Consider the following 25,195-nt stretch of genomic DNA (forward strand, 5'->3'; position numbering starts at 1 on the left):
ATAACACACATACCAGAAATTTTGTTAACGAGAAAACCAAATGCAGAAAAATCTCGGGACCTAGTCCAGATTTGAATACCACACTGTATTAAGCCGCTACAGACTCTTGCCTACTACCAATTAACTTCAGACTAGAATATAGTTGAGCCCTAACCAATCTCACACTGATTAAGGTACAGTCGCGTTCCTTACGCCTCTTGAACCACGTCGAATTCTGCGCACTTGATTCCCTTAGCTAATCTCACCCACAACTAAGAGTTAATATGAACCAAAGTCGAAGACTTAATAAACAAATTTGTCTCACACAGAAAAGTCTATTGAATAGGTAAAATTGTCTCCCACAGAAATACCTACGAGTTTTTGTTTCGTATTTTGATAAATCAAGGTGAACATGAACCAATTGATACACCCGACTTATATTCCCGAAGAAAATCCTAGCAATATCAATCACCTCACAATAATCTTAATCATATGGAAGCGAAATATGATATTGTGGAATCACAAACGATGAGGCGAAGATGTTTGTGACTAGTTTTTATCTTACCTCTCGGAGATTAAATCTCGAGAAAATCTTAGAGAAGATAGTACTGAACATGATAGAATAAAGTAAGATCAGAACATGCAATTACAAAGAAAATAGTTGGGTCTGGATTTAATATCCAAATGAAGTCTTTAAGTTGTTAACGTATAATGGTTTTAGGAAAAACCTAGGTCAAAGGAGAATCGACTCTAGTCGCAACTAGGATCACACATGAGGTGCGGGGATTAGGTTTCCTAGTTGCTAGAGTTCTCCCTTATATAGTCTTCAAATAAGGGTTTGCAATAGATGTTACCTTGGTAACAAAGCATTCAATATTCACCATTAGATGAAAACCTAATTAAAGTCAAGCTAATATATTTCAACCGTTACATCGAACTTAGATTGCTATAAACAAATGAAATGTGACTGCATTTAGGTATGAGTAACCGTACCCAAACGTGTTCACATAGTTGGCTCAAAAATAGTTAACCGAAGTTAGCCATACGAACACTTTCATATCAACCTTGTTCATCTTAATAACAACTAGTTTAAATGACTCAAATGAAACAAGTTATGGAGTTGTTCAATTGTTTATATTCTCATAGAAGTATACAAGACACAATTGAAGCAAAATCGATTTTGATTTACTTGTATCAATTCATGAACATTATATCCACGTTTTTAAAAAGATTGTCTTCCTTAATATATAAATGTATTAGTTCATAAACAAATCGATTTTAGAACTTAACCCACTCAAGTATGCAAACGGGTACGCATACTTAAGTGGCCGGACATAGTTTGGGTTCGCCAGTATGCGAACGGGTACGCATACCTCCAAACTCAGTTGAATTCACAGACTTGAACTTTACGCCAGTATGCAATGAGTATGCATACTAATTTCCCGGACTTTCAACTACCAAAGCAGTATGCATACGGGTATGCGTACTATGGTTTCCGAACTTTGAATAACTTGCAACAGTTAGCATACAAATACGCATACTGTTCTATATTCAATCAAATGTTAATCGTCCTAAACTCCATTTTAATCATTGAAACATTCTTGGAAGACCGGAATTGCTATCTCATACAAACTATTAGCTTCAAAGCAATTTTCAAATGATCAATAGATCAATACGAAACATTCCGAGTCTACATCAAATGACTGTCTCACACAAATTATGTAAGATGTTACCAAGCTATTTTCACATGATCATCTTTTGACTTTCGTCAAGAATAAAGATGAACTTGGTTAAAGAGAAAGCTTAAACACATATTTTTAGAAATATGTAAGCGAGTTAAACTCAACTCGAAATATCAAATGTGTATACCATAAAGTCTATATAGCTACACAACTTTTGTCCCAATAGGAGATAGAATAAAAATATACTTCTGAGTGATAGATGAGTTCAAGTCTCCACATACCTTTTGTTGATAAAGTTCCACAAGATCCCCTTAGTAGTTCTTCGTCTTCAATCGATGAACGCTGTGAAGTCTAATGCTCAACTACACATTCTATCCTAATCCGATACATAGCTATAAGTATATTATAAATAAAGACTTATATTTTGGCAACTAAAATTGACAACAATCTTGAGATAGCAACGCTTGCGAGTTCGACCGAGCTCAGTGCTCTAACAGTTTTCTCTTCAAAGTTGCGAATATCATTTACTTAGGATTCATCACCATGTAATCTTTTGTATTCTTTTCACAGACTATTTTATTTGTGTATGCTCATCGTACTTGTAATACACCGCACATGAACTTCCCAATGGGTTGTGAAGAATGTAACCCATATGACATGGTCAGTCCCACTAGTCTGGCTCCTACCTGCCCTTAACGGCGATTATAGGATGAATTAGGCTTTGTATTTATCTTGATTATTACAAAAAAAAAAATCAAATCCAACACAAACCATTTAAGTATCTCTCTCTTTTTAAGACTACTAGTCCGTGATTCCGGAGGATATTTTTTTTGTAAAGCAAGTCCGATTCATTAAACCCAAAAAAGTTGCAAACAAAACTGGGATACTTGTGGAATAACTCCTGAAGGAAACATTTCCCATCTCATATTTACGTGAGATTTTCTAGCTAGCTTAGCTAATGCACATGCCTGCCTACTATATTTTCTATTTACATACACATATTTAGATTGTACAAGTGAGGAAATGCCGACTTTACAATTATTTACAATGGAACATTTTGTCCAGTGTAATGTAGAAGGAGCTTCATTAATAGCCTTAACTAGAGTGGGATTGTCTTAAACATAAATTACTTTCCCTAAATGAAGAAGGTTAGATCACTTAATGTATGAAAACAAAGATTGAGCTTTAACATCTACTACCGAGTCTGCATATGTTATCCAACATCTAGAGATTCTATTGGCTTTGTACCAATGATAACGTAGCCTGCAAGATTAGAACTATTAGTTATGTACGCATCAACAAACATAAAGTCACATTGTGTATGTCTCATACGCAAATCATATTCTCCGAAGATTTAGAGGAATATTAAGAGCAGTTCCTATGGAATGAACAAACCTGGAGTTTGTTCATTTTTCTCCCACTATGGAATGAACAAACTTGAAAAATGGATGTTCAAATGAATAGATTTGTTGATTTGAACATTGAGTCGGAACATTCAGCGCGCGTCTGTGTTAAGAACGGGCGACATTGCTGAAAACGCTGGCATCGGGAGAAATAACGCTAGCGTTTGTACCTCAGACGCGAGTTTTAACTTACAGCGCCAGAGTCCTTACTAGAAATGCCAGCGTCCGGCCCAATGGCGCCAACGGATCAATCTGAACGGCTGAGAAATCTTGTGATCCAACGGCTATTTTTTTTTTGAAATCTATAAATACTCCTCATTTCAACTCTAAATTCACACATTCTACATATTCTTCACTCTCAAATCATCTACAAAGATTCCTCCCAGAGTTCGTGGTGTTAAATACACTCAACAAGAGGATTTAGCTATTTGTAGAGCCTACATTTTTCAAACACAAGATGTTGCCGCTGATGTTGCTACCGGGTGGAATGTATCACAATCGACGTTCTGGGAGAAAGTTTTTGAAATGTTTGCTGCTGAAACGATGAACATTCATGGGCGTGATCGTCACGGATTGGCGCATCGTTTTAGTGTAATTATTTGTAATGTATCGGAGTTCATCTCTAGACTAATGCAGAATCACATACATAAGCTCAACGGTGAAGCCGAACATGAAGTGGAACCCAGAACTCTAGCGATGTGGTAAGCATCTCACCGCGGTCGTCCTTTCGACTTCCATGCATGTTTCAACATTCTTAGGGTGCTCATAAAATACGATCCCTACATCGCCCTAGGAATTACACCACCCACACCACCCGTCGAGAATTGACACCTACGTAGTAGTTGTTTTAATTTAATGTGTTTCTCTCATGTATATTGTGGTTGTTCAATGCAGTATGTTTTTATTTGTGAAATTGATGGTGCAATGTTTAATCGAGGAAAAATTGAAATTACTTGATATTGATGGTTTTAGATAATCGTAATAAAACAAAATAAACAGCAAATTAAATAACATAATACCATAGTGAATCGATTTGTCTTACAACTTCTATCAGCCCACTCCACCAAAAAACACCTGGGACATTCCCATAAAAATCCTGCAACCGGGCTTTGAGCATGAACTGATTCTCTGTGGGAAATGTTTGTATTCGTGATATCCATATCCACAATGCTTGCAGTGTAATAACGGTTTCTTCACTTTGGATTTAAGTTTGAAGTTTTTGCAGAGTGTTGCAATCTTTTCTTCTTCTTTTTTAATCTTCATAGCATCATCCAACATATGTGGTTCCTCTGGACAATTGGGATCTTGACATTGCAAGTACCTGAGTTTTTCCAGTTGTGTTTCAATAACCATTCTGATGCGTGAAAAACCTTCCCGCGGACACTTTGAATACATCCAAGGACGTTGCATAAGACTGTGGTTATCCATGAAACATAATGGACAAACCTCTTTTGCTTCGACACATAATATTTGCTTCGCTTTGCCTTTAGAAAACATGGTGGATGATGAGAAAGAAATCAGTTGGTTTGGTTTAGAATAAAACCTAGTGATGTATTTATAATAGAAAATAGGCGTTGGTAATTCAAACGGGCGCCCAAAGGAAAGTCGCAGGCGATTTTACTACAAACGCCAACGGCTAAAATTCCATTTCCAACGACAAACTTTTCTTTCTCGACCTATAAATTTCATTCCTCACATCTCCAAAATCACATCTTCTTCTTCTTATTTTTTCCTACATCTCTCTTCCTTTGCAGAAATGTCTGTTAGAAATCGTGGTCCCAAGTTTACTCAAGAAGAGGATATAACTCTATGCAAATCATATTTCTTTCATAGGGTAATCACTGGTGTTGTTATTTCTCATGACAGTTCTTTTTGGGAGAACGTTTTTTCAATGTTCGTCTCATTGACGGGAAACCCAGGAAACCGCGATGCTCGTCAATTACGTGCTCGGTTTCATTCTATTAGGCTTGCAGTCCAGCCATTTCTTGCTCTGGTAATAGAAATTGATCGAGAAAAGTTCAGCGGTGTAACTAAAGATGAAGTGATCCAAACAACTCTTGATAATTGGGAGGAAGCTCACCGTAAGCCTTTTTGTTACGAAGCGTGTTTCGGAATTTTAAAAGATGGTAAGCACATCGTTAGTGCACTCGAATGCCGCTGCCGGAATTTATAATGGAAGAAGATGTTGTTCTTGTTCGATGTTGGTTACATCGTATGGTGAGACCAATGAACAATGACAATTTCTGGGAAAGAGTATTGGGACATTTTGTAGCATCGCGGAACGAAGCCATAAGAAACAGTAAGAGCCTAGAACTAAGAATTGCATTCATCACTTTTGAAGTCAAACATTATACAGAAGCATTGTGGATGGTTTGTCGTAGCAATTCTGGATTATCCAACGAAGAATTGGAAACCATCGCTCAGACCAAGTTTACCGAAGAAAACGGGAGAGAGTTTAGGCATTTTGAATGCTATGAACTTTAGAGAGAGAATGTCGCTGGATTTGATGTAGTTTGATGTTTGTGGTTTATTAAAATGTAGTTTGATGTTATTTGCAAGTTTAATAAATTGTAAAAAATTTCACTTAATCTGAAGTGGAATCTATTTTAAAATATAAACATTTTCATTCATTGATATTACTGCCAATTCTTTTACAAGATATAAACTTATTAGACAATAATAAAAACTTCAATAAAAATCAAGTACAAGTTTTGGCCTCATGTTTATCTTCATTTGATGTATTTTTCATTCAACATGCTCTTTGACAATTTCACCATTGTTTTTGAATTTTTTGTTGTTAACTTTCAAAAGTGGAGCTCTTCTTTGCCTTTTAACGGAACATTTTCTTGGAGCAACTTCAAAAACTTGCACTTCCCTCTTACAATTTTCAATCTTTTTAAAACTCCCACATATCTTAGAAACAACAACTTCAAGTTTTGCATCGCAAAAAAGTGTGATCGCCGTTTCAGCCATTGAGAAATAGATTTTAAAAGAGAAAATTCAAGAGAAGTGAATTTTGGTGTGAGTGGATTGTTTGAATTCGATGGTAATTTATAGAGGTAAAAAGTGAATTTTGAATTTAAAAAAAAAAAACGTTGACGTTTTTGCTACAAATGCCAGCGTCATATGTGAAGGCGCCGCGTCGAAGCTTCGATCGCCGACGCTTTCCCTACCAACACCGGCCCTTTTCTTACAGACTCCAGCGTTTTTCTCTCGGTCGTGCGTTTAGTTATCTAAGACCCAGTGCTTTACCATAGTGGAAAAACCAGTTTGGCCATCCACCTGGCTCAACAAAATTTTGCATCTGATCATTGCCATAGAAATTGCCCTAAGTTCCCAAATACTAGATTGACTTTAAGTTTCTCCCGAAAAATACAACACCATGACCCACTTCCACAACACACATCCAAATACTAGAGCAGCTCCTAGAGGGCATCCATTTTCTATTTGGGAGATGTTTCATGACAAAATTCTCCCTTCCAACTTACTTATATACTCTCTCTTCCTTCCAATTTACTGAGATATTCCCCATGTTTTTCATTTAGCCTACCACCTTGACCTGAGTCACATATTCGACCAGGATGGTTGACTTTGTTGGGCCTCGGCTAAAACAGCCAGCTATGATAAAACCATTATCTGGAACCTCGCCAATCTTCATGATCTTCCATTGTAATCCAACGGTATTCAGTATTTGAACTTTGACTACAAGTAGATACAGGATACCAAACCAGGTCAGTTAGTATGTGGCCGGAATAGGCAACGTGTCAAACAACTTGGGAGGGGAGTATGAGGACCGTTCCTATCATAGCCGAGCCTGAGAAAAGAGTGGAATAAACCGGATTCCTTCTCGACACTCTTGTCTCCTCGATCGCTCTGCTTGTGACAAAAGCTTTAATGGACCTGAAAGCAGTGGTCGGAAGGTTTGCCGGCATGGTGCTGGCGGTTTTGAGCAGGGAAGATAAGTTCCCATTATACGATGTTATGATTTATGTAAGTTGTTCTCTCTTCAGAGTTGCGATTATCGCTGACTTAGGGTTCATCACCATGTAATCTTTCGTATTCTTTACTTATATAACAATAACATGCATGCTAAGTATTTGTATTGGAAACAGCGTTAGTGTTTTTCAAAGTGAATTGAGTTTTGTCACACCCAGAAGCCTGTTAAATGCACCAATACACTAGTAAGTGAGATAAGTCGTGATGATTTGGGAATTTTACAGCAGATGACACACCTCGACTTTCAATTGCAAAGGTTTATCTATTGTAGGAGTCTGAATTATCAGACTGTGTAATTAGTTGATGTAATCCAACCTCTCTTGGTGCATTTACAGGATTATAAAGAAGATCTTAAGAACTACCCAGAGGAGACTCCAAGGGATGTTATTAATGATTGCATCCTGAAGCTGTGACGGGCTCTTGTGCACTCAACAGATAAAGAAAATATCAAGGAAGGAATACAAAAGCTTGAAGGTGAAATGAGAAAATTTCAGTTATAAACAGTTCCAACAATTTCTGTCGATGTGAATAATGCTAAATCAAGCAAATTTAAATATTTTTCTCGCTCTCTGCTAATTTTAGTGCTCACTACCTTGTTGAAACTGGTAAATTTGTTTTTGTAGGCGGTCTTAGAGGTGTGTTGGGGTGAACTTAGCCCACTTCAAAAGAGGGAGATGCTTTATCTTCTCTCAGTTGGATATTACAGAGATGGTGACTATGCAAATAGCTTATCTTACTTGGACCAGTGTTTGGAGGTTTGATCTCCCGCCTCTTTATGTTAGCCATTAGTAGTTATGTGGACCAAAAACAACCATCCACCAGTAAAACTAACATATTCACCTCTGGTTGCGGTGAAACTTCTTTCGAATTGATCTTTTTCATGGCACCGTTGATCTTCTGAAGGGCATCTTAGTTTATCTTGAATCTTGCACCTTTTTGTTTTTGTATGTGAATTTAGTGACTTGGCATGCCAATGTGTTTAGCGTACGTAAGTGTGCATAAACGAGGGATTAATAAGACTATGATGATTTGGATTTGTAGATTGCACCGCACTTCAACCAAGCATTGACCCTAAAGAAAAAATTTGGATCAGTTCTCTGGTTTCTGATTGGGGGAGAGCACCAATAGTAAGTTTTTTTGTCGTCTAAATTATTGTCATTTCAGAGTTTAAGGCTCATTTCCTGATTTAAGGTTTCTCTCTATCTGATCTTTCTTTTTTATGTTTATATCCAAATTAGCTATCTATGAGTATATTGGAAAATGGCGTTGTACCTAACCTGAACACATTGAATAATAATAACTACTGAGAATTTTTGTTTTAGCCTGCGATGAATATCAAGGATCATAAACTATGGCTATGAGAATGCTTTTGTAGTCTACTCCTCGGCAACCCAATTTTGTGGTGACAGTATCCCGTGTTGTTTAGACCTTTGCTGGCTAAGAGGTTAATAATTTTTAGTTGAGGGTTAGAAATGTCGGTTTAAATCGTTCACTCTGTAACAGTTGATTGCTCTACAACCATCTGTTTTCAGTGTGGTATTTAGGTTTTTGAAGGATAATCATTTTCTTGGATTGAACTTGTAATTTGTGTTTATGAGTTCATGATCAAAGTCTAAACTTAGAGAGCAGCTGCATTTTGGAAACATCAAATATAGATTTCTGGGAGTGGCATTTTTGATCGATTATTTTCACGTATCTCGTTTATGCCGAGGTGTTACACTCATAAAGGTGCCTATTACTACTATTCTGGAGATTGTTTCTGGTGACATTTTTTACCACATTGTTTTATGTGGTTTTATTCTTTCTTACAAGATGAGTTTGGACTGGATATTGATTTCACCTCCGACCTTGCGAAGTTTCTCCTGCTTCTAACTTGTCTTTTTACTGACATGTTTATTTTTTACACGTGCCTTGAAGTAGATAGGCAAAACATATTCTTTGGTGCAAGGTGGTTTAACTGTCAAGATGATCAAGTCGACGCTGGTCCAAGTTAGTTTGTTGTATTCTAATTTTCCTTATGCATACACAGGATTGTGAGAGAGATATCGCAGAGGCTGGAGATGATGCTCCAGATGAGGTTAAGAATGAAAACATCATCAAGTTATCCAAGGTAAGTTAGAAAATTTCAGTTAAAAGCAGTTTCTACATTTTCTGTTAATGTCAAATGTGAATGTACTCTATACGCTGAAATGTGAACAGAGTTATATATTTGTCTTGTGCTTAACACCTTGTTAAAGCTGAAACATTTTTTTTTCCGTAGCCCCTCTTGAGAAAGGTGGACTGAACAAACTTCAGTTCAGGGATATGCTTTATATTCGCTCACTTGGGCATTACATAAGTCGTGACTTTATTAAGAGCTTCAACGGCGTGTGTCAATGTTTGGAGGTTTGGTCTCCTCTTCATGTTATCCATTATTAGTATCGTAGACTAAAATACCATATGTAAAATTTTATCTGTTAAGCTTTCTCTAAAGTTTGATTGGTCAGAGTGATACTATAGTCTGTGTCCTCCTTAAACGAAACTATCCTTGTAAAAAATTATCCAGTAGCGCGATATTGCGTGTTGTCTTGCACGTATCTGTAACCTGTCAGAGGGTTGACCCCAGTAAAATTACATATGTCAAGCACTCTCTATCATATATAGGTTAAGTGAACCGGTTTTATTTGACAGTGTTATGAATCTTCTGAACATCTGAGTTACCTTGATATTTTATTTATTTTTAATAAAACAAGGTATGCCATGTTTCAATTTACTTATACATTAGGGTACATAAACAAGAGATGAATTGGATTGTCCTAGACCCGGCTTGGTCCTAACTGTTCTATTTATATACATGAATTTGATTTTAGGTTGCACCAGATTTCTGGCAAGGTAGGTGCCTGAGCCATACAATATCAACTCGAATAGATAGAGGTGAGTGTTCTTCACTGTTGCTTTTAAAACTTTGTCGGCTTAGGAGTTTGTGTTCTCATTTACTCTGTTCAAGGACTTGTATGAAATGAATGCAGATGAATTTCTCGGCACATTCATTTTATACGCTGCTACTTATGGTGCGGCTACATTTGTGCCAGCTATTATCAAGGCAAGATCGCATCTTAAGACATGATATGGCTCATGGAGTGGCATGTAAGAATGATACAGCTCAAAACCACTTTAGATTTTCTTTTTTGCATGACATTTTCTCACTCTCAACACCTAGTTTAACCCTTGAACATTTGTGGTTATATCTCTTCGCTATCTTTATCAGATCATTTGTCTCAGTTCGTGTTGATTTCGCTAACTTACAATGTTGATTTTGCTATCCTGATGGAAATTCTAATTCGTGTTGAATAGAATTAGGTGCAATAAGTTTTTTTTTTAGGTGCAAAAGGTTTATAAAAGCGAAAGTGTATAGCAACACGCTCACGCAGTAAAGCGCAAAGCGTTGTGGAATTGCAAAACATAAAATAATATATTACTTTCTAGTTTTGCTAGCCATGTTTGAAATTTTTGGTGAAGTAGAAAAAGATTTGGAAAAGTTTTATTAGTAGAGAAGAGTGAAAAAGGTTTAAGTAGCTGCGGCACGGTTCTCTTTTAAGAACCCAATCCATCTTCCGTAGTGCAAGGTGTTTGCATTCACGTGGCAAGGCAAATTAGTTTCTGTCCATCTCCACTGGACTTTCCTTCTCTTCCGGATAACACATCTTGGCTACACCTTGACCAGAGTCATAACCAATTACCTCACCGATCTCAAGGACCGTCCATTACAATCCAACTGATTTCTTTGAACTCAATAGTATTTGCGATGTGGTCGAATAGGCAACGTGTGATGCCAAGTTCTGATAATAGCCGGGGCCTGAGAAAGAAGTGGAATAAAAAGACCTCTTTCTCGGTACACACAGTTCACTTTTTTCCTCGCCTCAAATCGCTCTGCTCGTGAGAAAAACTTTCATGGACCTGGAAGGAGTGGCCGGAAGGTTCGCCGGCACGATTCTGGCGTTTTTGATCAGGGAAGATAATTTCCCATTATATGATGTTATGATTCATGTAAGTTATTTTCTCTTCAAAGTTATTACTATTATGACTTAGGGTTTATCACCACATAATCTTTCATGGAAACAGTGTTAGAGTTTTACTCCAAAGCCTACAAATATGGTCTTAATACTCCAATATCATAAATCCTGACAAAGCTTTTGTATTCTAAGAGTTGAACGAAGTAATCGTTAGACGAAACTCTTTTGTTTTCAGTATAAGTTAAACCTTTGTTAAGTAACGATGGCGCACAAAAGCAATATCAAAGTGACACACAGAAGCCTGCTAAATATAAAAAAACTTTGTTTTAGTTTTACACTTAAAGCACCAGCACCACTACACTAGTAAGTGATACAAGTCTGTGAGCCACATAAAACAATGTGGTGTCAAGAAGATCTTTTTCATGATTTGGGAATTTTACAGCACAGAGCACACCTTGGCCTTTAATGTTGAAGGTTAATTTATTGTGGGAGTCTGAATTATTATACAGTGTAATAATTAGATGGTTATTGTATTCCAACCTTTCTTATGCATTTACAGGATTATAAAGAAGATCTCAAGAACTACCCAGGGGAGACTCCAAGGGATGTTATTAATGATTGCATCCTGAAGTTGTGCCGGGCTCTTGTTCACTCAACAGACAAAGAAAATATCAAGGAAGGAATACAAAAGCTTGACGGTGGATATAAGAGAATTTCAGTTATATATAGTTCTGTCAATGTGAATAGCTGTACTTTGTATGCTAAATCAAGCAAATTTAAATATTTGTCTCGCTCCCTGCTAATTTTACTGCGCACTACCTTGTTAAAACTGGTCAATTTCTTTTTGTAGGTGATCTTTGGGGTGTATTGGCTGAACTTAGCCTACTTCAAAAGAGGGAGATGCTTTATCTTCTCGCAGTTGGATATTACAGAGATGGTGACTATGCAAGTAGCTTATCTTACTTGGACCAGTGTTTGGAGGTTTGTTATCCCGCCTCTTTATGTTAACCATTAGGAGTTAGTTATGTGGACCAAAAACAGCCATCCACCAGTAAATTTTGTTTATCTTAATGCGGACTTCTAAAGTTAGATTGGTAGAGTGTTGTAGGAGCATTAATAGCTGTGTTACAATGACATTGGCTCGGTGTTGTGTGTCCACTACGGTATTTTGACACGACAATTTTAAAAAACGAGGAAGCGGGGACACGGCATACACAAAATAGACATGTCGGCGTCGATACCTCTGGTTGCAGTAAAACTACTTTTTGAATTGATATTTTTTATGAAACCTTCGATCTTCCGAAGGCCATCTTAGTTTATCTTGAATCTTGAGCCTTTTTTCTTTTTGTATGTGATTGTATGGCTTGGCATGCACATCTGGTTGTAGTACGTAAGTGTGCATAAACGAGGGATTAATATGACTATGATTGAATTTGATTTTCAGATTGCACCACACTTCAACCAAGCTTTGCCCTAAAGAAAAAATTCAGATCGGTTCTCTGGTTTCTCATTGGGGGCGATCACCAATATTATCGTGATATGATTCTTGTAAGTTTTTGTTTACCAACGAAGTTATTATTAATTTATCATTTCAGAGTTTTGATCATCAATATTATGAGTGGCATTTTTGATCTATTGGTTTCACATATCTTGCGTATGCCGAGGTGTTATACTCATAAAGGCGGCTAACTGTTTCACACACGAGTACATATCAAGTTCAAGGGTTTTCATATGTCTAATAAATACTATTTCGGGGATTGTTTCTGGTGACATCTATACCACGTTGTTTATGTGGTTTTGTTCTTTCTTACAAGATGAATTTGGACCGGATCTTTATTCCACCTCTGACCTTTGCGGAGTTTCTCCTGCTTCTAACTTGTCTTTTTTACTGACACTTAATATTTACATGTGCCTTGTAAGCAAAACATCTTCTTGTACTGTCATCTTGAATTATGATAATCTACATTCAGATGTGATAGAAATTTGATAGTTGGAAGTCTTTTTTGGGGAATTAAGTACGAGAAATGCCTTGTCAGTGCTGGAGGCTTACCTAATCTAGGACGCTGAATTATGAGACTATAATAGTAGGTTATTGTTGTTTGTATGCCTATTCTTCTTTCTTGTTTCAGTATTGAACTCATCCTAAACTGGGTATGCAGCCACCTGAACTTTATAAGTCGTACCCAGCTTGAACTTTAACAAAAACGGCTCTTCTTGTCTAACTTCGCTACTAAGGTGGTTTAACTGTCAAGCTGATCAAGTTGACGCTGGTCCGAGTTTGTTTGTTGTATTCTAATCTTCCTTATGCATAAACAGGATTGTGAGAGAGATATCACAGAGGCCGGAGATGATGCTCCAAATGAGGTTAAGAATGAAAACATCATCGAGTTGTCCTGGGCTCTTGTTCACACAAGACAACCAGAAGATGTCCAGCGAGGAATAGCTTTGCTCGAAGGTAAGTAAGAAAATGTCAGTTAAAAGCAGTTTCTACATATTCAGTTAGTGTCAAATGTGAATAATTGTACTCTATATGCTTAAATGTGAACAGAGTTAAATATTTGTCTTGTGCTCAACTTCTTGTTAAAGCTGAAACATTGTTTTTGTATCCCCTCTTGAGATAGGTGGACTGACCCAACTTCAGATCAGAGATATGCTTTATATTCGCTCACTTGGACATTACATAAGTCGTGACTTTATAAAGAGCTTGAACGGTGTCTGTCAATGTTTGCAGGTTTGGTCTCCTCTTCATGTTATTCGTTAATAGTTTCTTGGACTAAGATACACCCATATGTAAAATTTCTTTTATCCGTAAAGCTTTCTCTAAAGTTTGATTGGCGGGAGTAATAATGTAGTGTGTCCTCCTGTAATGAAGCTATCCTGGCAAAAGATTGTCAAGTAGCTCGATATTGCATGTTGTCTTGCACATTTCTGTAACCTGTTGGAGGGTTGACCCCAGTAAAATTGCGTATGTCAAACACTAGCTGTCATATATAGGTTAAGTAAAACGGTTTTATTTGCTAGGGCTACTGATACCTATGAACCCTATCCTGTTATTCTTCTGAACATTTGAATTACCTTAATAAAACAGGGTATGCTACATTTCAATTTACTAATACAATAGGGTACATAAACGACGAGATAAGTTGGGTTATCCTAGATCCAGCTTGGTCCTAACTGTTCTGTTGATATATTGATTGATTTAGGATGCACCAGACTTCTGGCAAGGATGGTACCTGAGGCGAACATTATTAAATCGGACGGAAACCGGTCAGTGTTCTTTACGTTACTTAAACTCTATCGGCTTAGGATTATGTGTTTCCCGCTTACTCTGTTCAAGGACTTAAAAGAAATGTTTGAAATGATTGCAGATGGATTACTCGGTGCTCTCATTTTTTATGCTGCCAGTGCAGTTGTGCCGGCTATTGTGAAAGCAAGATCGCTTCGTAAGGCATGGTATGGAATAATACAGCTCAAGACCACTTTATGTTTTTTTTCCTTTCGCTGTACAATCTCCCCACTCTAATCACCTAGGTCATCCATCAAACGTTTGTGATTATTTTTCAACTTTGATGGAAATTGTGTAAATGGTTCTGCGAACTTGGCAATATTGTTGGAAGTATATATCTGTTAATTTGATTGTTATAACTTATAATGCAGTGTTAATTTACGTGGCAAGGAAAATTCTTCGATATGCGTGTGCCACGGTTATATTGACCTCGTTACGGCGCACCGCATCAAATACATTTGTACATCACCAGAAAAGTTCTAAATGTAACAGAAGGTAATAATTTGGGTGTTTTTGATATCAATGGTTATAACATCTTCAAAGCTAAGAGTACAGGCAAAAGACGCTGTATCCTTGTCGATGCTGCTGGTTTTCCTATCGTATCTCTAAAAAAAAGGTAGGTAGGTTGTATATAAAGCTCATCTTCAATATCAATCTCATTATATATAAGTTGTTAATATTGTTTTTGTGGTTGTGCTTCTCAGAAGTTTTCTGCACATGATAGATGGAAAGTGTATAGAGGAGACAGCTCTGACTCAAGAAATCTGTTGTTTCGTGTTAAAAGATCTAAATTTATACAACTCAAGACTGAGTTGGATGTGTTCTTAGCATCTAACACGGCTCAAGATGCGTGTGATTTTAAGATTAAACAAAAATATCCCAGAAAATCTTGTGTCATCTATCGGGGGGATTCACAAAACATTATTGCTGAGGTAATTCATTATTCATCTTATTTTTCTCAAGTCATTTTATTTACTGGATCTTAGGTGGTTCTTACAATGATCTGTCCATTATGTTGTTGCAGATGCATAAGAAATACACTGTCCAAGGAAAAGTTCTAGGAAAGGACACATTTGCGATCAGTGTATGCCCGAACGTTGATTATGTGTTTGTCATCGCTACGCGTTGTCCTCGATGAGCTCAACATGGCTGGGGATGGAGGTGGCGGGGGTGGAGGTGGAGGTGGAGGTGGTGGCGGGGGTAATGATAGTTGTACTAGATGATGAACATACATTTTTATTGCTCTGTACACAAATCTTCCCTTATAAAGCACAGTTCCGACAACTTAAGGCAAGTTAAAGAGGTCCAGATTCGCTCTCCCAGTAGCTAAATCTACGGCTATAGTTGATCACATATCTCATTCACTGCGCATTGAAACGAAATGCCCATATTAAGTGTTACCAAACGCTTCAATTGGTAGGCCCCCTCAGGAGAAATACAGAAAGGAAGTTGAATAGAAAAACTTTATTCCTTCACAAAGATTAGAATTAGAAAAATCGTTCACCCAGTTGAATCTCTTTTCATTTCGTCATGGTTAAAGTTTTTGCTCTAAGCATTTAAAAAGAAAGGCATATGACGTTGCCGATTCCTGGGAGAGCAGTTTTTTTTAAGCAGAATCAGAATCCAACACAGACTCTAACACCGATAATGAAAGTGTAAGTTTTTATTTACCTTCTTTTCTCTTGAGATTTTTATGCTGAATAATTTGATTCGCATTTACATTTAGGGTTTGGGTTTTTGCTATGTTGTTCTATTGATTCGCATTTAGATTTCGGGTTTGGGGTTTTGCTATGTTGTTCTACCAGTATTTTTAATCCATCGTCATCAAAGGAAATAAATCATTGATTTTGTGAGTTGTATATGTACTTCCTTCAATGAAGACGATAAGTTCAACAAAAAAGGTAATTCCCTTTCTTTAACCTAATTCCTTTGATCTCTAATATTGTGGTTTTTTACGGTTTAATAATCAGGTTGAAAATTCTTTCCAATGAAAAAGTAATTTATTTTTGATAAAAAAATTTCTTTTTTGTTGAAATTGATATTAGTGTTTTGGATGGATTGATAGGGTGACTAATTAAAAGGTATTAGGGAGTTTTGAAAATTTTATTTTTAACTGTTTCGTTGAACAAACATCTCACTTCAGTTAAATCTTTAACTGTTTATTTGATGTGGGAATTTTTAAATGATTACTGACCACATCTATATTATAAAAGAAGTGTTGTCTGTCTGTGACAAAACCAATGACGGCTGAGATCGACCATAAAAGACCAAAAGATGGCCAAAATCGACCAATTTATGACGAGACAAAGAACGGCAGATATTATAAATAACTGGATAAATCTGACTGTTGAAATCATCATCCTCCGGACAGGATAGACCGATCGGTGAGGTATATTTCCGAACGTCCATTACCCTACGTTTCCTAACATGGCTTTGTTCCCTAAAGCTAAAATAAGAATATCCGGGTTTCCCGATATTTTTACGCTTCCGTTATAAATATAGAGTAGGGGATCGATTCGTTTATAAACTGGGAATCCCTTTCCCTAATCTCTTTCAGTCTCCTTATTTCTTATCGTGTTTGTTTTGGGATCTTTATTTCTCATTCGTTTATATTTGTTAGCAGGTATACGAATGGGAGTTCGTGTACCAGGTATGAATTGGGTTTCTCTCTATCCTCTTTGCTTTTGATGTACCGTTTTTTTTATTGTGTGTGAACTTTTGCGAGTGTAGCTCCAGATTTTTTGATAATTAGGTTGTGCTTTAATTTGAGGATTTGTATTATTTTGATTTCATCGTTTTTTTTTTCATTCTGGATTGTGGGTAGACATAATGGTCTTTTATATTGGATTCAGGGTTTAATGCTTGCATTATTGAATAATTTTGTTTAATATGTTGTTGACAAAGTTAGATGTTTAGATGATGATCAATTGATTTTCGTCTCTATCTTTGGCTCAATGTGGAGGAGACAAGCATTTATTTAAACTTGGTGATTTTAATCTAAGGATTTTGTAGAAGGACCCATCTTTGAAGCGTAGGGGTTTATGTATGTCGATACACTTAGAACAGTGGAGAATTAGAACCTTAAACGCGAGGCTCAATATCATAACTTAACAATTTCTCTCTTTTTTTTTTGATCGTCCTCATAACTTAACAATACCAATGGTCTTAATGCTGGTAATCTTCTTAATAATTTATTGTCTGTTGATATTGAAGAGCTTTCCTATATTGGTTTTTAGGTCATCATAGCATCTCTGGGTGCTTGATTTCGAGAATGGTGCATCGAGTGTTACTTATAACCTCTTAGAAGACTTTTTAACTCAGTTGAGGTGAGTACTATATACTTAGGGGTTTTTGTTTTTCTATTGATTCTTCTGATTAAATTATAACAGGAGTACATCTCAGTAACGTTGTTGTGTTAATATTTCTTGCAACTGATTTCTGGGCAATGGTTAATCCTGAAAATTTGATTAGATTTCATCTTTAAAGGTTCTACAAGATCGTATCTTCTCATCTTGATTAGGACAAAAAAATCAGGAAGGACGTATTTAATCGAAATCGATCATTTGAGACTTCAGTATGTGTTTCTCTTAATAGGTTGATCTTTTACGTTGTGAGAAGGTTGTGAGAAGAATGACTGGTAATTAGACAACATAAATTTGAAACTGAGAAGGGTTGGGAACTGTAGTATACAGAAGAGGTAGCAACATAATATAGCATGAAAAAACTGCATCTCTCGCTTCTTTTTTATTGGCGGCGCCGTCTAATATACTGCGCAGGGCGCAAAAAACCCTAATTTTTACAAATTAGTCAGATTCATGAATTATCACATGATTGAATTCTATGTGTTGACACAGAATTCTTTATTTGCAGAGAGTAGTATGCTTCCTGACTGAGTACTTTGTGCAAGGGTCTTAACTTTGATACTTGGAAATCCGTGCTACTCTGCTGCGAGTGAACACAAATCCGTCATGCCATACCGATATTAAGGGTTCTACTGAGGAACATAAGCACAAGAAAAGTACTCAACAGGCTCCGGGTTTTGTGAGTAATGCAGCTAGGACCTTATACACTCATTAGGCTGTATACTAGTGAACAATTCATCTAGGAGATTGAGTTTCAATATAATATGAAGAGAGACATAGGCGCTCATCAGAGTTTGATATGTTCTCCAAATTCCCTGCGGAATATAGACATATCAATGTCTACTACATCTGATGCCGAGTCAGGTAGATAGACTTTTACAAATTTAGCCCTGAACTAAAAATCACCATCAACATTAAGTCCTCTGCTTAGCTCGTAACAGTGGCATTGTTGCGGGGTAAGCATGAGATAGTGACAGACAAGGGTAAAATCTAAAAGGCAAGACATAGAGAGATTGCCAGGAAAATTCGACTAACCTTTGGCAGGAGGCATGAGGAATCTGTGATCCTTGCATTGGCGGCTTTGCGTAATTCCGGCTTGGCCATAGGGTACTGGCGTTGGCGCTGCCACTTTGGTCACGGAGTGTTAACGCTGGCGCTGCAGGTTCGGATACAGAATGCTAATGCTGGCGCTGCAGGTTCGACTACGGAATGCTAATGCTGGCGCTGCAACCTTAGCCACTGAATGGTGATGATGACTGGCTCGACCACGTAACGGGCGGAGATGGCGCTGGAACTTTGGCTACTGATCGGCAGAGATGGCGCTGTAACTTCGGCTACTGATCGGCAGAGATGGCGCGGCGACTTTGGCTACTGATCAGCAGAGATGGTGCTGCAACTTGGTCCGCGGAACGGTGGGTGGCGCTTGACTTCAGTCTGTGGAGTGGTGGAAACAACACTTGGCTTCAGTCCGTGGAATGGTCGAAACGGAACTTGGTTTCAGTCCGCGGAATGGTGGAAACAACACTTGGCTTCGGTCTTGGAATGGTGGAAACGACACTTGGATTTAGTCGTGGAATGGTGGAAACGACACTTGGCTTCAGTCCGTGGAATGGTGGAAACATCACTTGGCTTCATTCCGTCGAATGGTGGAAACGGCACTTGGCTTCAGTCCGTGGAATGGTGGATGGCGCTGCTACTTCGGCCACAGAGTGGTGATGATGGCGTGGAAACTTCGGCCACGGAGCGCTGATGATGGTGCTGCAACTTCGACCACGGAGCGCTGATGGTGCTGTAACTTCGACCACGAACTGTAGATGTTGGCGCTACTGGCTTGGCCGCGGACTGTTGATGTTGGCGCTCGGCTGGCTTGACCACGAAGCGTTGCAGGTTGAGCGGCTGGTGTTCCTCGTGTTGGCGCGCTGCTGGTTCGGTCATGGAGCGGAGATATTGGCACACGGCTTGTTCGGCTATGGAGCACGAGTGTGATGCGCCCAGTCATATATTCCCATTCATGGAGCAAGGAGGAATCCTTCTTCTGTTCAAACTCTAGAAACTTCGTTCGTATGAAAAGGGATATCGAGCCTCTTCTGTTTTTGTTGCTCGTCCGGCTCCGTGCTTTCGTCTGCAGCGTCCGGCTCATCTTCGTCATTTTTTAGCGGTAGTAGAGCGAGCATTAACGGCAATAAAGCAATCTCCAATAGTTATAGTCAGCAGCAAGACGAGCCAGGAGAACTCAAGGTAGGTGCTCTTTTCCATTTTGCGCATGTAGCCACTCAACAGTACCATCGATCTTCTCAAGAATGTGTAATAAGGTTCTGACTCCAGGAGAATGAGTATCTAATCTCTCCAGCAGATTTCAAAATTTACCAAACTCCATTATACTCTTGGGATGGATGGATGAAATATATGCTCGGCAATGATCATGTCATGGCTAATCTTGGAGATTGTAGTTGCGTTGTTGGTCCATCTTTGACTTTAGGTTATTTGGTGCCTGGACTTTCTGATTGCGGTTATTATATACTCATGTTGTTTTGATGATGGCGGATTAATCTTCCCAATGATGTCGAGTCCCCAGCTATAAAACGGCCACGAACTACTTACCGAATGCAGGGGAGTAGAGGGTGTGTGGATAAGATTTCCATGAATTTGACATTTGTGGAATCTTTGAACAAAAGAAGCCGCATCGTCCTCCATGGTCGGCCAGTAGTATCTCTTGTGTATTTGGAGAAAAAACTTCTTTTTCTCTTGGTGCTCGCCTTCGTGCACTTCTTTCAGCATGATTGGGATTTCTGCCTCGCCCAGACATCGTAATAAATCTCCTCCAAAACTTTTACGATACATGATTCCTTCATGGAATATGAATCTCTTGGATCTTTGCTTCATCTTGGTTGCGTCTTTCTTGCTGGTATGGAGTACGCCGTCGCGAAGATAACTGATGTACGACTTTTGCCAGTCCCCAGCGTGGCCAACATTGAAAACTTCCAATTGATAATGCGGTGCTTGGAAATTGGAGCAAGATCCCTGGAGAAATCGAGATTGAGCCTCCATTTCTGGCTAGTGGTAGCCAAGGCGTTGCAGACGACGATAAAGTGTTACCACCAACGTTTGCCCGCAAATTTCGCTATGAATATGGTTAAGCTGCTGCTGTGCCTCTTCATCTCCGAGGCATCTTGACAGGGAGCCATCTGTGTTCCGGTGGTACAACATCCCGTGAAGCATGAAGAAGTTTTGTAAGGTTTTGAGGCTGACCTTTCCTTGGGAAAGCGAGCTGTTAAGCTCTTGGATGATCGGTGTTCTCCAATCACTAGCTTCAGTCCCCTTGGATTGCGAAATCCATGTTGACGCCACAGTCCGTCTCTTCACCGTCAGGGTTTCTTCCAAGCCTTCGAACTGCAGTTTCGATGCTAATGTGGCTAGATAATCGGCATGTTTGTTGTTGTTGCGGCCAACATGAGTTATGGTTGCATCAACAAAGTAATTTAGCAGCTTTTGCGCCTCAGATCTATACGGGGCCAGCGTTACATCTTTCAGTGCATATACTTCATTCATCTGGTGAACCAGTAATTTAGAATCGCCTCTTATTTCCAGACGTGTGGCTCCAGCTTGCTTGGCCAATGAAAATCCTATGAGAAAGGCTTCATATTCTGCTGAATTGTGGTGCAATGAAAGTCTAGCTTGAAGGAATGCGAGAAGACTTCACCGGTTGGGGATACTAGAACCACGCCTGCTCCTCCTCTATTATTGCTAGGGGTGGCGGAGCCATCGAAAAATAGTAGCCACACTTCCTCCTCGACAAAAGAGATTTCTGGAAATTCCCCATGAAAGTCTTCGTGCAGTGCTGGGATACCCTCTCCTGGGAAAGCTACTAGCAAATTTGCGACTGCTTGTCCTTTGATAACCCTTGTGGAAGCACACGATATATCAAGCTCTGACATTTGGAGGAGACATTTGTCCGGCCTTTCTATCAAGGCCGGTTTTGAGAGCAGGAATTTCACAGGGTCGGACTTAGATATCAGCACCACTTTGTTTGAGAGCGGGTAATGTCTAAACTTCTGGATGAAATGAATTAGATCTAGGCACGCCTTTTCTGCCTTAGGATATCTGAGTTCAGCATCCCTCAAAGTCCGGCTGAAGTAGTGTATAGGATGCTCAATTCCTTCATCATCTTCTTGGGTGAGAAGAGATCCAACGGCAGCATCACTGAAAGAAGTGTAGAGGGACAATGGTCTTCCCTGTACTGAAGATTTCATGACGGCTGGGGATGACAATATTTGTTGAATCTTCCGAAACGCCTGTTGTCGTGACGCCGTCCAAACGAAACTTGCTCCTTTCTTCAGCAAGGGGGTGAATGAAGCAACAAGCTGAGCTAAACCCGGTATAAAATGTCGAATGTAGTTTACCTTACCCATGAAGCTCTGGAGTTCTTTCACGGTTCGTGGAGGTGGCATCGTGAGGATGGCTTGGGTTTTGGCTGGGTCGACTTTGATTCCCTCGGTGGTCACCTGAAATCCCAGAAATTTTCCCGAAGAGACGCCAAAAGCACACTTCCAAGGATTCATCTTAAGTTTGTATTCACGACATCTTTCAAACACCTACCGCAGAACCTCTGCATGGGCCGCTCGGGTTTTTTATTTGACCAATATATCATCCACATAATCTTCCACTTTCTTGTGCATCATATCATGGAAAATTGCGGTCATGGAGCGTTGGTAGGTGGCGTCAGCATTTTTCAAACCGAAAGGCATCACAATATATGTTGGGAAGAGGGAAATCGTCCTTGGGGGAGCATTTGTTCATATCCCTAAAATCGACACAACACCTGATTTGGCCGCTCTTCTTCTTTACCGGAACCACATTGGCCAACCAAGTGGGATGGTGGATAGGTTTGATGAAACCGGCTGCTAGCAATTTTTGAATCTCAGTCTTGATCTGTTCCTCCACGTCATGTCTGAACTGTCTCGGAGATTGTTTGACCGGTTTGGATCCGGGTATTATATATAGGTGATGAGTGACCAGTTTTTCATCCAAGCCAGGCATTTACTCATATGTCCACGCAAATACATCTTGATATTCTATAAGAAGATCCACAAGTTTTGCACGTTCATCGGTACATAGAGTTGGGATGAGGGAGACGGGTCGTGGAGATTCCTCACTTCCGATGTTGACGACTTCGAGTTCATCCGTGGTGGAGTTGGTTCCGTCTTGCAGTTGTCGTGGTGCATCCGGTACCTCTTCTTGTGGCTTGCTGTTGTGATTGCATTATATTGGGCAGGGAGACTGGGTGGTAGTCTCCCCTATTAATTGCTAACATCGGCGTCGATATACGGTTTTCCCCTTTTCGTCACGACTTGCAACAAAAGCGCGCTCCCGCTTGGTATGAGAATGAGCCAAATTTCCGTTTGATGAGGGGAAATTGGCGTGCTTTTCCTTTGGAGGAATGGAGCGACATTGGGTCCCTTTGTGTAGCGATGTGAGTCTGTCCTATTCTTCAACTGATGTCCATGTCGGGAGTGGAGTGCAATGGACCTTGCCTGACGAGTTCCGCGAATTTTCCATGGGCTCTAACATTTCCAGGCCACAGCTTGGTGCATAAGGATATAATGACGGGGGAATGCGAATAACTTCTTCATTCAACATGGTATTTAGGCACTGATGATATGTTGAAGGAATGATCATGTTATCGTGGAGCCACGACCTTCCCAGTATCATGTGGTAATCTGGATCATTCTCGATTACCTCGAACTTTACCTTCGACTGGACTGGTCCCACTGACAGATTCAGGTTGATGTATCCATACGTGTTGGTTTGGTTGCCTTCGAAATCTGTCATCATGGTCGGCTGCCGTATAATTTTGCTTGGCCGCACCTTGGGTGTCCATAGTGTTCTGAGAGTAATAACATTTGAGGACGCTCCCGTATTAATGAGAGCCCTTCTGTACTCTGAATCCTTGATGCGAGCAGTGACATGCATGGCCGGGTTATGGCCTTCTTCTGCCATCATGTCGTCTTCAGTAAACGTAACATTATTGACGGACATCTCTGATATTCTTGAAGTCCCCGGATGTGAAGGAACCAAATGTGCATCTAGGGCTATTTGATTGATCACGGTGAATGTCTCTGCTCGCTGGTCCTTTGAAAGGTGCATAAGTTACATAAACTTTCCACCAATGCGGCTGCTTCCTGGTCTACCAGCTTCTGATTGGTGGTGAAACTGTTGATATGGGAACGATCATCCGGGCCGTCAGTCCCCAGCGTTTGAATTTCCGGGACAGGTGAACCGCTCAAATCCGATGTCAATTTGACTATATTGTTTATCGCCTCCTTCATCAGTTTCATGTTCCTTATGTGGATCTCCTGAGCCCGTGCCAATTCGACCAATCTTGGGGTTTCTTCACTGGCCGCACCATTAGGTGCAGTGTTGGGAGGATGGACGCCGCCATTCGCCAGAGTCTAAGTGGAATTTGGAATTGTGGAATCAGTTCTAAGACCGACCATCTTCTGAAAAGTTGGAGTTGCAACCGAGAGACTTAATCTCCCACTGTGGTCGCCAATTATTTGTGGGTGAAAACTGTTTCTGCTGGTTTTGGTGAATTTGGGTGTGTGGATGAGAAACAAATCTAGACCCTAAAAATGTACTGCACGAGAGTACTTTTGATTCGAGAGATCAATCTGTACAATCCTTGCCTAAACCAAAAAATGGTCGTCCCAGGCTTGCTACGGTCACAAAGTGAAAGATAAGGGTTGGTCTTAGGGAGGGAAGCGAAGAAGGTGTTGAGACCAGAATGGTTAATTCTGAAGGTATGGCTGTTTTATGACTTGTATCAGAAAGTGGAACTGACTTGCAGAATGAAAAGCTATCAGTTCTTTGGTGATTTCTGGATACTATGTTGTTGTTCTGACCAAAACTTGTTGTTTGGTGGAAATAAGTGAAACCTATTTATACAAGTCATAATTAAACGTACCCTGGTCTCGTAGGAAGTGGGAACGATTGAGTGATGGAAGAGTGGAGTAACGTGTAACCGTCAGAAACCGTGCTTCCACGATGAAGGATGTGGATCCGTTTACACCCATTACTTCTTTCCACCACTAACTGTCCCGCTTCCTAACACTTTCTTATAACGGGCATATTGCACGTCGCACGCTGTAAACCGCCAGACCAATACCCTGATGAGTATCCCCCAGCTTGTGACATGTTTGATGTCTCGAGTGTTTTCGTGGAAAACATGTAGCAGTTTGCTACGTGAGGCAAGTCAAAGTCAAGAGACTTGCTACTGGAAAATAGCATGTGGTGTTATTAGGCTTACCTCGGCTGGTCGCCTAAAACTTGCCACAAGCCTGTCAGTTCGGTAGCGAACTTGAACGGCTGAGATTGCATCCCATGAGGAAGGGTAGCCATTGATTATGGCCACATCCTGTTGGCGCCTGATAATGGCATAGTGGCGCTTTGAGCGCATGCCAGTGGCACTGCGGAATGACTGGCATAGTTCGTGCATGCC

At 39.5% G+C, this 25,195-nt stretch overlaps 1 protein-coding gene and 1 long non-coding RNA gene across 10 annotated transcripts; both read left to right on the forward strand.

The window, feature by feature from the left end:
- The first annotated feature begins 6,819 nt into the window (after window positions 1-6,819).
- Window positions 6,820-15,500, forward strand: LOC113323226 (mitochondrial fission 1 protein A-like). Of its 7 annotated transcripts, none has more exons than XR_003347485.1 (11): window positions 6,820-7,054; window positions 7,396-7,534; window positions 7,684-7,815; window positions 8,102-8,187; window positions 9,090-9,170; window positions 9,321-9,445; window positions 9,910-9,973; window positions 10,069-11,086; window positions 11,612-11,808; window positions 11,903-12,033; window positions 12,497-12,601. XR_003347485.1 is itself a non-coding variant. In XM_026571509.1 (11 exons), the coding sequence occupies exons 4-9, from the start codon at window positions 12,592-12,594 to the stop codon at window positions 14,819-14,821; spliced, it is 519 nt and encodes a 172-aa protein (XP_026427294.1). In that variant the 5' UTR covers window positions 6,820-7,054; window positions 7,396-7,534; window positions 11,903-12,033; window positions 12,497-12,591; the 3' UTR covers window positions 14,822-14,954; window positions 15,043-15,270; window positions 15,363-15,500. The 7 variants fall into 7 exon arrangements, 1 of the variants encoding a protein (XP_026427294.1); XR_003347483.1 differs by having other exon boundaries at window positions 11,612-11,791; XR_003347487.1 differs by having other exon boundaries at window positions 11,612-11,770.
- Window positions 15,501-15,561: 61 nt separating this feature from the next.
- Window positions 15,562-20,149, forward strand: LOC113323227. Of its 3 annotated transcripts, none has more exons than XR_003347489.1 (4): window positions 15,562-15,993; window positions 16,962-16,988; window positions 17,575-17,664; window positions 18,209-20,149. It is a non-coding gene; the product is annotated as an uncharacterized LOC113323227 (long non-coding RNA). The 3 variants fall into 3 exon arrangements; XR_003347490.1 differs by lacking the exon at window positions 15,562-15,993 and adding an exon at window positions 16,228-16,239; XR_003347488.1 differs by lacking the exon at window positions 15,562-15,993 and adding an exon at window positions 16,268-16,727.
- The last annotated feature ends 5,046 nt before the right edge of the window (window positions 20,150-25,195 follow it).

The sequence above is a fragment of the Papaver somniferum genome, chromosome 11 (genome assembly GCF_003573695.1).
Source record: "Papaver somniferum cultivar HN1 chromosome 11, ASM357369v1, whole genome shotgun sequence".
Classification (NCBI taxonomy): Eukaryota; Viridiplantae; Streptophyta; class Magnoliopsida; order Ranunculales; family Papaveraceae; genus Papaver; species Papaver somniferum.